This window comes from Xenopus tropicalis, chromosome 2 (genome assembly GCF_000004195.4).
Source record: "Xenopus tropicalis strain Nigerian chromosome 2, UCB_Xtro_10.0, whole genome shotgun sequence".
In the NCBI taxonomy this organism is placed as follows: domain Eukaryota; kingdom Metazoa; phylum Chordata; class Amphibia; order Anura; family Pipidae; genus Xenopus; species Xenopus tropicalis.
The window spans coordinates 180,644,327-180,656,533 of record NC_030678.2 but is presented as its reverse complement, the minus strand read 5'-3'; the positions used below and the strand labels follow the sequence as shown (position 1 = coordinate 180,656,533).

The window sequence follows — 12,207 nt, the reverse complement described above, 5'->3', positions numbered from 1 at the left end:
CCCACCTAGGCTTCACTCCGTCTGTGTCCTTATATAGAGAGATACTGGGAGTGGGAGAGACCATGTGGTGCCGGTGTGTAGGGGTGGGATTATTCCAAAGTACTTTTAGTGTATTGGGAGGGAACTCCGGCTGAGACTCAATAGGGCGGGACCGGAAGCATCTGGTTTGGGATAGCAAAGGGAGCTCCCTATAACCTGATGGGAAGGGTGCGCTTATGTGGGGCGGGGCTGTGCCTTGGCGGAGCAGCAGGGGGCGCTCTCTCTGGCACGTCTCTATGGTACTCTCTCTCTGGCACGTCTCTATGGTACTCTCTCTCTGGCACGTCTCTATGGTACTCTCTCTCTGGCACGTCTCTATGGTACTCTCTCTATGGTACTCTCTCTCTGGTACAGTCACATGGGGGGGAAGATGGCGGCGCGCTGAGTGGTGAGTTCGGGCTGATATTTACCCGGGTTGGGGGTATTTAATGTTCCTGTGTGTCTGTACTAAATATGGTGCCCTGGGGCTCCTGTCCTACAGAGCTACTTCCGGGGTGCCACGGAAATGGGAAAGTACTGGCACAACATGTGCCCCCCCCCTCCCTCAGCTCCTGTAATGGGGCCTTCATCCCCCCCACTTACCTGCTATAGGGTTATATACCCCAATATCCAGCCCCTGTACCCCAATATACAGCCCCTGTCTGGCACTGACACAGTCCCAAGCGGCCCCCCTCCCTCAGCTCCTGTAATGGGGCCTTCATCCCCCCCACTTACCTGCTATAGGGTTATATACCCCAATATCCAGCCCCTGTACCCCAATATACAGCCCCTGTCTGGCACTGACACAGTCCCAAGCGGCCCCCCTCCCTCAGCTCCTGTAATGGGGCCTTCATCCCCCCCACTTACCTGCTATAGGGTTATATACCCCAATATCCAGCCCCTGTACCCCAATATACAGCCCCTGTCTGGCACTGACACAGTCCCAAGCGGCCCCCCTCCCTCAGCTCCTGTAATGGGGCCTTCATCCCCCCCACTTACCTGCTATAGGGTTATATACCCCAATATCCAGCCCCTGTACCCCAATATATACCCCAATATCCAGCCCCTGTACCCCAATATCCAGCCCCTGTACCCCAATATCCAGCCCCTGTACCCCAATATACAGCCCCTGTCTGGCACTGACACAGTCCCTAGCGGCCCCCCCCTCCCTCAGCTCCTGTAATGGGCCTTCATCCCCCCCACTTACCTGCTATAGGGTTATATACCCCAATATCCAGCCCCTGTACCCCAATATATACCCCAATATCCAGCCCCTGTACCCCAATATCCAGCCCCTGTACCCCAATATCCAGCCCCTGTACCCCAATATCCAGCCCCTGTACCCCAATATACAGCCCCTGTACCCCAATATCCAGCCCCTGTCTGGGCACTGACACAGTCCCTAGCGCCCCCCCCTCCCTCAGCTCCTGTAATGGGGCCTTCATCCCCCCCCCCCACTTACCTGCTATAGGGTTATATATCCCAATATCCAGCCCCTGTACCCCAATATACAGCCCCTGTCTGGCACTGACAGTCCCTAGCGCCCCCCCCCTCCCTCAGCTCCTGTAATGGGGCCTTCATCCCCCCCACTTACCTGCTATAGGGTTATATTCCCCAATATACAGCCCCTGTACCCAATATCCAGCCCCTGTACCCCAATATCCAGCCCCTGTACCCCAATATCCAGCCCCTGTACCCCAATATCCAGCCCCTGTACCCCAATATCCAGCCCCTGTACCCCAATATCCAGCCCCTGTACCCCAATATCCAACCCCTGTACCCCAATATCCAGCCCCTGTCTGGCACTGACACAGTCCCTAGCGGCCCCCCCTCCCATAGCCCTAGCGGCCCCCCCTCCCATAGCCCCTAGCGGCCCCCCCTCCCTCAGCTCCTGTAATGGGGCCTTCATCCCCCCCCCCACTTACCTGCTATAGGGTTATATACCCCAATATCCAGCCCCTGTACCCCAATATACAGCCCCTGTCTGGCACTGACAGTCCCTAGCGCCCCCCCCTCCCTCAGCTCCTGTAATGGGGCCTTCATCCCCCCCACTTACCTGCTATAGGGTTATATTCCCCAATATACAGCCTCTGTACCCCAATATCCAGCCCCTGTGCCCCAATATCCAGCCCCTGTGCCCCAATATCCAGCCCCTGTGCCCCAATATCCAGCCCCTGTGCCCCAATATCCAGCCCCTGTGCCCCCAATATCCAGCCCCTGTGCCCCAATATCCAGCCCCTGTGCCCCAATATCCAGCCCCTGTACCCCAATATCCAGCCCCTGTACCCCAATATCCAGCCCCTGTCTGGCACTGACACAGTCCCTAGCGGCCCCCCCTCCCATAGCCCCTAGCGGCCCCCCCTCCCATAGCCCCTAGCGGCCCCCCCTCCCTCAGCTCCTGTAATGGGGCCTTCATCCCCCCCCCCACTTACCTGCTATAGGGTTATATACCCCAATATCCAGCCCCTGTACCCCAATATACAGCCTCTGTCTGGCACTGACACAGTCCCTAGCGCCCCCCCCTCCCTCAGCTCCTGTAATGGGGCCTTCATCCCCCCCACTTACCTGCTATAGGGTTATATTCCCCAATATACAGCCTCTGTACCCCAATATCCAGCCCCTGTACCCAATATCCAGCCCCTGTGCCCCAATATCCAGCCCCTGTGCCCCAATATCCAGCCCCTGTGCCCCAATATCCAGCCCCTGTGCCCCAATATCCAGCCCCTGTGCCCCAATATCCAGCCCCTGTACCCCAATATCCAGCCCCTGTACCCCAATATACAGCCCCTGTCTGGCACTGACACAGTCCCTAGCGCCCCCCCCCCTCCCTCAGCTCCTGTAATGGGGCCTTCATCCCCCCCACTTACCTGCTATAGGGTTATATACCCCAATATCCAGCCTCTGTACCCCAATATACAGCCTCTGTACCCCAATATCCAGCCTCTATACCCCAATATCCAGCCCCTGTACCCCAATATACAGCCCCTGTCTGGCACTGACACAGTCCCTAGCGCCCCCCCCCTCCCTCAGCTCCTGTAATGGGGCCTTCATCCCCCCCACTTACCTGCTATACAGCCTCTGTACCCCAATATACAGCCTCTGTACCCCAATATCCAGCCTCTATACCCCGATATCCAGCCCCTGTACCCCAATATCCAGCCCCTGTACCCCAATATCCAGCCTCTGTCTGGCACTGACACAGTACCAAGCGCCCCCCCCCCGAGCCCCAAGCGGGGTAAATAAAGTGCCCCCCCCAGTGACCGTGGCCTCCCCTCTCTGTGTAATATCCAACCCCTCAAACCTGTTCTATACAGGGGTGCCCCCACCCCCTCCTGCAGGCTCTTATAATGGAGTCCAGCCCCTACCCTGCAGGAGACTTAAGGACCCTTCTTGCCCCATACAGGGCAGAAACATGGCCTTATACCCCTCCTTTTACCCCTTCTGTACAGTCCCCCCATCTCCAGCTTTGTGGCCACATTTGCGCCCCTTCATATTGTTCCCCGACAAGACATTTTGGGGGATTTTTCTTTGGTTCCCCAACTCTGCTGATCTGTTAGAAATGCAGCCCCCATTTTACCTCCAGGGGGCAATTTCTCTTTCTCCCAGCATCCAACTGGTCCTACGTTTGCCCAGCGCCTCTGAGTTGGTCTCTGATTAATATCAACTTGGGCGCCCAAACTAAACCTTACAGGTCAGGCTTAGCGCTAGGCCCACCTTTGTGCCTGGGGGCGGGGCCATAGGCAGTCATGTATTTTCCTGAGAGGGAGGGGCTAAGGCAGGAGGGCAGATAAATGCCCCAGGGGTGGTACAGAAGCTGTTACATTATGTCAAGGTGCTGCCCCCTACAGACAGACTTTTGCTTTGTTCCAACCTTTTTTGTCTCCTTCCAGTGCTCGAGAGAGTCCCACATAGAGCAGGGCTGTGATTGGTTCATCTGGGTTTCTGGGTGGGGCCGACCGACCGCCATGTTTGACCTCTGTGAGTGGAACGATAATTCCGAGGCGCAGTCACTGACCGAGTGTTTGGCCAGAAATCCCCAGGGAGCAGCCAAGAAAGATAAAGTGAGATGATCTGACTCTTAGGGGGGGATCTGTCTAGGGGCGGGGGGGATCTGTCTAGGGTCTGGGGGCGGGGGGGATCTGTCGGGGGGCGGGGGCGATCTGTCTAGGGGCGGGGGGGATCTGTCTAGGGGCGGGGGGCGGGGGGGATCTGTCTAGGGGCGGGGGCGGGGGGGATCTGTCTAGGGCGGGGGGCGGGGGGGATCTGTCTAGGGGCGGGGGGCGGGGGGGATCTGTCTAGGGGCGGGGGGAGGGGGGATCTGTCTAGGGGCGGGGGGCGGGGGGGATCTGTCTAGGGGCGGGGGGCGGGGGGGATCTGTCTAGGGGCGGGGGGGATCTGTCTAGGGGCGGGGGGCGGGGGGGATCTGTCTAGGGGCGGGGGGCGGGGGCGGGGGGGATCTGTCTAGGGGCGGGGGGCGGGGGGGATCTGTCTAGGGGCGGGGGGCGGGGGGGATCTGTCTAGGGGCGGGGGCGGGGGGGATCTGTCTAGGGGCGGGGGGCGGGGGGATCTGTCTAGGGGAGGGGGGGATCTGCCTTGGGGGGAGGGGGGGGTCTGCCTTGGGGGGGGCTGTGGGAGGGGGGGATCTGCCTTGGGGCGGCTGGGGGAGGGGGGGGGATCTGCCTTGGGGCGGCGGGGGGAGGGGGGATCTGCCTTGGGGCGGCGGGGGGGAGGGGGATCTGCCTTGGGGCGGCGGGGGGAGGGGGAGATCTGCCTTGGGGCGGCGGGGGGAGGGGGAGATCTGCCTTGGGGCGGGGGGATCTGCCTTGGGGAGGCGGGAGGGGGGGATCTGTCTAGGGGCGGCTGGGGGAGGGGGAGATCTGCCTGGGGGGTGGGATCTGCCTTGGGGCGGCTGGAGGGAGGATCTGCCTGGGGGGTGGGATCTGCCTTGGGGCGGGCTAGTATCTTATGATGGGCCGTGGGGCTAGTGACCCCCTGACAGAAGGTGGAGAAGCTTTTCCTGGTGTTTCTGACTGTTGGATTATGGGAAACATCTGGCAGTCGGGGGTCCCTGATCCTGTCATTATGCAGCAGGGACACCAAACTGGTTAGGGAGAGATGGGCTAAGAGGAGCCCAAGAGCCCCCCACAATGCCCGGCGGTGTAAAGCAGCCTGAAACCCCAAAGTGCCCCGTGCCCCCCCCAAAGGGCGCTGCCCTGAACCCAAACATAAAATGGGCTTTTCTTTCTCATAAGGAATTGTGGGCGGAGACATGCAAATCACTCTGTCACTGCGGCCAATGATGTACCCTGAGCTGCTGATAGCCCCGATACTAATGATCTCTGCTAGTTAGAATCTGCCCTCGTCAGGGTTATGAGGGGTCGGTAGGGTGGGCAGTCTGTCTAATGGGGGGGTAACCAGTCTGTGCCTTTCTGGCATATTGGGGGGACTTTGGGGCAGAGGGAAATTAACAAGGAGGCAGATAATGAGATGCGTCGTATTTATTTACAATATATTTCAGGCTGCTCTTAGCAGGAGAAAGCGAACAAAGCGAAACCGGGAGCTGCTGGACATTCTGCATTCACTCGAGCCCCCCGATAATCGGCAGCAGCACCCTCACACCCCAGGGGCCCTGACTTCCAGAGCTCTGAGTGATGGGGCCACGGAACCTCCCGGTGAGTCCTGAATTGTGCTTAGTACAGGGGAATCCCTATGTGCCATAGTTTTATGGTATCTCTCTGTACAGGCTATGGGCAAACTTAGGGGGCTGTTCCTGCTGAATTGTGCTTAGTACAGGGGAATCCCTATGTGCCATAGTTTTATGGTATCTCTCTGTACAGGCTATGGGCAAACTTAGGGGGCTGTTCCTGCTGAATTGTGCTTAGTACGGGGGGTCCCTATGTGCCATAGTTTTATGGTATCTCTCTGTACAGGCTATGAGCAAACTTAGGGGGCTGTTCCTGCTGAATTGTGCTTAGTACAGGGGAATCCCTATGTGCCATAGTTTTATGGTATCTCTCTGTACAGGCTATGGGCAAACTAAGGGGGCTGTTCCTGCTGAATTGTGCTTAGTACAGGGGAATCCCTATGTGCCATAGTTTTATGGTATCTCTCTGTACAGGCTATGGGCAAACTTAGGGGGCTGTTCCTGCTGAATTGTGCTTAGTACAGGGGAATCCCTATGGGCCATAGTTTTATGGTATCTCTCTGTACGGGCTATGGGCAAACTTAGGGGGCTGTTCCTGCTGAATTGTGCTTAGTACAGGGGAATCCCTATGGGCCATAGTTTTATGGTATCTCTCTGTACGGGCTATGGGCAAACTTAGGGGGCTGTTCCTGCTGAATTGTGCTCAGTACAGGGGAATCCCTATGTGCCATAGTTTTATGGTATCTCTCTGTACAGGCTATGAGCAAACTTAGGGGGCTGTTCCTGCTGAATTGTGCTTAGTACAGGGGAATCCCTATGCTGCCATAGTTTTATGGGATCTCTCTGTACAGGCTATGAGCAAACTAAGGGGGCTGTTCCTGCTGAATTGTGCTTAGTACAGGGGAATCCCTATGTGCCATAGTTTTATGGTATCTCTCTGTACAGGCTATGGGCAAACTTTAGGGGGCTGTTCCTGCTGAATTGTGCTCAGTACAGGGGAATCCTTATGTGCCATAGTTTTATGGTATCTCTCTGTACAGGCTATGAGCAAACTTAGGGGACTGTTCCTGCTGAATTGTGCTTAGTACAGGGGAATCCCTATGGCTGCCATAGTTTTATGGGATCTCTCTGTACAGGCTATGAGCAAACTAAGGGGGCTGTTCCTGCTGAATTGTGCTTAGTACAGGGGAATCCCTATGTGCCATAGTTTATGGTATCTCTCTGTACAGGCTATGGGCAAACTTAGGGGCTGTTCCTGCTGAATTGTGCTTAGTACAGGGGAATCCCTATGTGCCATAGTTTTATGGTATCTCTCTGTACAGGCTATGGGCAAACTTAGGGGGCTGTTCCTGCTGAATTGTGGCTTAGTACAGGGGAATCCCTATGGGGCCATAGTTTTATGGTATCTCTCTGTACAGGCTATGAGCAACTTAGGGGGCTTTCTGCTGAATTTGTGCTTAGTACAGGGGGAATCCCTATGGCCATAGTTTTATGGTTATCTCTCTGTACAGGCTTATGAGCAAACTTAGGGGCTGTTCCGCTGAATTGTGCTTAGTACAGGGGAATCCTTATGCTGTGCATGATGTGTATGGGTGCCTGAGGAGATGGGGGTTGGGCTGTGTATGGTGTGTCTGTAGGAATGGGGGGCGCTGTGTATGCGGTGCCTTAGGAATGGGGGGGTGCTGATGGGTGCCTGTAGGAATGGGGGGGGGGGGCTGTGTATGGGTGTCTGTAGGGAATGGGGGGCTGTGTATGGGTGGCCTGTAGGAAGGGGGGCTGTGTATGGGTGCCGTAGGGGAATGGGGGCTGTAGGAATGGGGGGGCTGTGTTATGGGTGTCTGTAGGAATGGGGGGGGGGGCGCTGTGTATGGTGTCTGTAGGAATGAGGGGGCTGTGTATTGGGTGCCTGTAGGAATGGGGGGGGCTGTGTATGGGTGTCTGTAGGCAATGGGGGGGCTGTGTATGGGTGCCTGTAGGAATGGGGGGGGCTGTGTATGGGGCCTGTGTAGGAATGGGGGTGTTATGTGTTGTTCGGTAGGAATGGGGGGGGGCTGTGTATGGGTGCCTGTAAAGAATGGGGGGCTGTGTATGGTGCCTGTAGGAATGGGGGGGGCTGTGTATGGTGCGCTGTAGAATGGGGGGGCTGTGTATGGTTGTCTGTAGGAATGGGGGCGGGCTGTGTTATGGGCTGTCTGTAGGAAGGGGGGGGGGCTGTGTATGGGTGCCTGTAGGAATGGGGGGTGGCTGTTGTATGCGGTTGTCTGTAGGATGGGGGGGGGGCTGTGTATGGGTTGTCTGTAGGAAGGGGGGGGCTAGTGTATGGGTGTCTGTAGGAATGGGGGGCTGGTGTATGGGTGCCTGTAGGGAATGGCGGGGGCTGTCGTATGGGTGCCTGTTGGGAATTGGGTGTCTGTATGAATGGGGGGGCTGTTATGGGTGTCTGTAGGAATGGGGGGAGGCTGTGTATGGTGTCTGTAGGAATGGGGGGGCTGTGTATGGGTGCCTGTAGGAATGGGGGGGGGGCTGTGTATGGGTGTCTGTAGGAATGGGGGGGCTGTGTATGGGTGCCTGTAGGAATGGGGGGGCTGTGTATGGGTGCCTGTAGGAATGGGGGGGCTGTGTATGGGTGCCTGTGGGAATGGGGGGGCTGTGTATGGGTGTCTAGTTTCTGCCTGACTTATAGCTCCTTTCTCTCTATAGACTGTAGCCCTGATGCCCCCCTGCCAGCTGTTTGCCCCGCGCTGCCCCCTGAGCCACGGCTGAGCCGCAAGCAATGGAGGAATAAACAGAAGAGCCAGAAACGGCAGAAGAACAAATTCAAACCTTCCTCTGAATGTTCCAGGGGGGGTGTGGAGAGGACTGGGGGGGCAGGGGAACCCCAACCAGGGTACGGAGGGGAGAAGAGAGGGGCGAGTGTACAGAGTGGCACGGCGGGGCAGCAGAAGCCCACAGAGATGCTCGGGGGGCCGGAGGAGACAGTGGCAGCAAAACGTGCCAGGCCCGAGCCAATCACTGCTGGCTCCGCCCATGTAGGGTCAGCTGTGGCCCCTGGAGATAAGCCTGGGGCCCTCTTGCAGAAGCGCTCGGTGCAGAAGCTGAAGAAAATGATGCAGAGAGGCGGGCAACTGAGCGAGGCCGGGGCAACTAGTACGGAGGGTCCTGAGCTTCTAGCAGAGGAGGATCCAGTGGGGGAGAGCGCTCCCTCTGACCGCTCCTCGTCGCTGCGCTCCCGTATGGAGGAGCGCCTCAGCTCCGCCCGCTTCCGCTACATCAACCAGCAACTCTACACGTCCGACAGTCACGAGGCCCTCCGCCTGTTTCAGAACGACCCGGAAGCTTTTACCGTCTATCATAAAGGCTTCTCCCAGCAAGTCCAGCACTGGCCCGTCAGCCCACTGGCCCAGATCATCAAGTACATCAAGAACCGGTAGGAGAGTAAAGCAGAACCATTACTTACCCCTTGCCCTGCCTGTCTGGCCCGCTTGCCCCTTGTCTTGCCCTGCCCTGTCTGGGCCCCCCTATCCCTGCCCTGTGTATCTTGCCCCCTTGTCTTGCCCTGCCCTGTCTGGGCCCCCCTTGCCCTGCCCTGTGTATCTTGCCCCCTTGTCTTGCCCTGCCCTGTCTGGGCCCCCCTTGCCCTGCCCTGTGTATCTTGCCCCCTTGTCTTGCCCTGCCCTGTCTGGGCCCCCTTGCCCTGCCCTGTGGTATCTTGCCCCCTTGTCTTGCCCTGCCCTGTCTGGGCCCCCTTGCCCTGCCCTGTGTATCTTGCCCCCTTGTCTTGCCCTGCCCTGTCTGGGCCCCCCTTGCCCTGCCCTGTGTATTCTTGCCCCCTTGTCCTTGCCCTGCCCTGTCTGGGCCCCCCTATGCCTGCCCTGTGTATCTTGCCCCCTTGTCTGCCCTGCCCTGTCTGGGCCCCCTATCCCTGCCCTGTGTTATCTTGCCCCCTTGTCTTGCCCTGCCCTGTCTGGGCCCCCTTGCCCTGCCCTGTGTATCTTGCCCCCTTGTCTGGCCCTGCCCTGTCTGGGCCCCCCTTGCCCTGCCCTGTGTATCTTGCCCCCTTGCCCGGTGTATCGTGCCCCCCCCCACTTCCTCCCCTTAGCGGTGCCAGGGTGCCCCCGGTGAGTGACTCTCTGCATTGCAGGCCTCCCTCGCTGGTAGTGGCAGATTTCGGCTGCGGAGATGCCCTTATAGCTCGGAGTGTGCGGAACACGGTCCATTCCTTTGACCTGGTGGCTCTGAATGATCATGTGACTGTGTGTGACATGGCCAAGGTAGGCGGCGGCTTTATCTAATGGTGGGGTCAGGGTGGGCGTGGCTTGTGGGGCTGCACTTGGGTACAGCCCATTATAGTTCTTTGGGCCATCGGTACCAATCTGCTGAAAGAGAACAGGAGCCCCTTCAGCTGGGACAGGTTTAGCTGCTCCTGATTGCCCATTGGTCGGTTTGACTGTTCATGGGGGGTGGGTAGGTTGCTTGGGTGGGTGGTTGGATGGGTAGGTGTGAGAATTGGAGGGTTGCGTGGGTGGGTAGGTGGGAGAATGGAGGGTTGGTGGGTGGATCGGTGGGTAGGCGGAGAATGGGAGGGTTGCTTGGGTGGGTGGTAGGCAGGGGACATGGGAGGGTTGCGTGGGTGGGTGGGTAGGCGGGCGGAGAATTGGGAGGGTTGTGCGTGGGTGCGGTAGCGGTGCAGAATGGGAGGGTTGCGTGGGTGAGGTGGGTAGTAGCGGGAGAATGAGGAGGGTTGCTGCGGTGGTCGGTAGGCGGTTTTGGAGAATGGAGGGTTGCGTGGCATGGGTGGGTAGCGGAGAATGGGAGGGGCGTGGGTGGGTGGGTAGGCGGGCGAGAATGGGGGTTGCGTGGGTGGTGGTAGGCGGGGAGAATGGGAAGGATGCGTGGGTGGTGGGTAGCGGATGGAGAATGGGAGGGTGCGTGGAATGGGTGGGTAGGCGGGTGAGAATGGGTGAGGGTTTGCGTGGGGTGGGTGGGTAGGCGGGAGAATGGAGTTGGTAGGCGTGAGAATGCGAGGGTTGCCGTGGAGTGGGTTGGGTAGGCGGGGAGAATGGGAGGGTTACGGGTGGGTGGGTAGGCGGGGAAGAATGGCGAGGCGTGCGTGGATGGTGTGGGTAGCGGGGAGAATGGGAGGTTGCGTGGGTGGTGGTATGCGGAGAATGGGAGGTTGGTGGGTGGGGGGTAGGCGGAGAATGGAGGTTGCCGTGGGTGGGGTGCGGTAGGCTGGAATGGGAGGGTTGCGTGGTGGGTGGTGGTAGGCGGGAGAAGGAGGGTTGCGTGGTGGGTGGGTAGGCGGAGATGGGAGGGTTGCGTGGGTGGGTGGTAGGCGGCCGATAATGGGGGTTGCGTGGGTGGGTGGGTAGCGCAGAGAATGGGGAGGTATTGCGTGGGTGGTGGGTAGGCGGGAGAATGGGAGGTTGGGCGTGGGTGGGTGGGTAGGCGGGAGAATGGAGGTTGCGTGGGTGGGTGCTAGGTAGCGGAGGAGAATGGGAGGGTTGCGTGGGTGGTGGGTAGCGGGAGAATGGAGGGTGCCGTGGCGTGGGTGGTAGGCGGGAGAAATGGGAGGGTTCGGGGTGGGTGGGTAGGCGGGAGAATGGAGGGTTTGCGTGCCGTGGGTGGGTAGCGGGAGAATGGGCAGGGTTGCGTGGGTGGGTGGGTAGGCGGGAGAATGGGAGCGTTGCGTGGCGTGGGTGGGTAGCTGGAGAAGGGGAGGGTTGCGTGGCGTGGGTAGCGGAGAAGGGGAGGTGCTGTGGATGGTTGGCGTAGGCGCAGGAGAGAATGGGAGGTTGCGGGGGTGGGTGGGTAGGCTGGGGAGAATGGAGGGTTGCGTGGTGGTAGGCCGGGAGAATGGGAGGGTTTGGTGGATGGCGTGGGTATGGCGGGAGGAATGGAGGGTGCGTGGGTGCGGTTGGGTAGGCGGTGAGAAGGGAGGTTGGTGGGTGGGTGGGTAGGCGGGAGAATGGGAGGTTGCGTGGATGGGTGGGTAGTGCGGGATCGAGAATGGGAGGGGTGCGTGTGGTGGGTAGGCGAGAATGGGAGGGTTGCGTGGATGGGTGGGTAGGCGGGAAGAAATGGGAGGGTTGCGTAGGATGGGTGGGTAGGCGGGAGAATGGGAGGGTTGCGTGTGTGGGTAGGCGGGAGGAGAATGGAGGGTTTGCGTGGTGGTAGGTGGGAGAATGGAGGTTTGCCGTGTGGGTGGGTAGGCGGGAGAATGGCGGGGTTGCAGTGATGCGGGGGTAGGCGGGAGAATGGGAGGTCCGTGGTATGGGTGGGTAGCGAGTGAGAAGGGAGGGTTGCGTGGAGTGGGGTGGGTAGGCGTGAGAATGGAGAGCGGTTGCGTGGGGGTGGGTAGGGCGGAGAGAATGGGAGGGTTGCGGGGTGGGTGGGTAGGCGGAGAGAATGGGAGGGTTGCGTGGGTGGGTGGTAGGCGGGGCGGGGAGAAATGGAGGGTTGCGTGGGTGGGTGGGGTAGGGCGGCGAGAATGGGAGGGTTGCGTGGGTGGGTGGGTAGGCGCGGAGAATGGGAGGAGTTGCGTG

General features: G+C 59.2%; 1 protein-coding gene across 3 annotated transcripts in view; it reads left to right on the top strand.

Annotated features, from left to right (window-relative positions):
* Positions 1–183: 183 nt before the first annotated feature.
* rrp8 (ribosomal RNA processing 8) overlaps positions 184–12,207 on the top strand; it is a 128,759-nt gene continuing 116,735 nt past the window's right edge. For 2 of the 3 annotated variants that reach the window (XM_031897461.1, XM_031897463.1), the window contains exons 1-5: positions 184–207; positions 3,909–4,079; positions 5,537–5,690; positions 8,363–9,089; positions 9,804–9,933. In XM_031897461.1, coding sequence (XP_031753321.1) covers positions 199–207; positions 3,909–4,079; positions 5,537–5,690; positions 8,363–9,089; positions 9,804–9,933 — 1,191 coding nt within the window. In that variant the 5' untranslated portion in view covers positions 184–198. Of the gene's footprint in view, positions 208–317; positions 428–3,908; positions 4,080–5,536; positions 5,691–8,362; positions 9,090–9,803; positions 9,934–12,207 lie in introns of those variants that run through there. The other variant, XM_031897462.1, reaches the window with a different exon arrangement.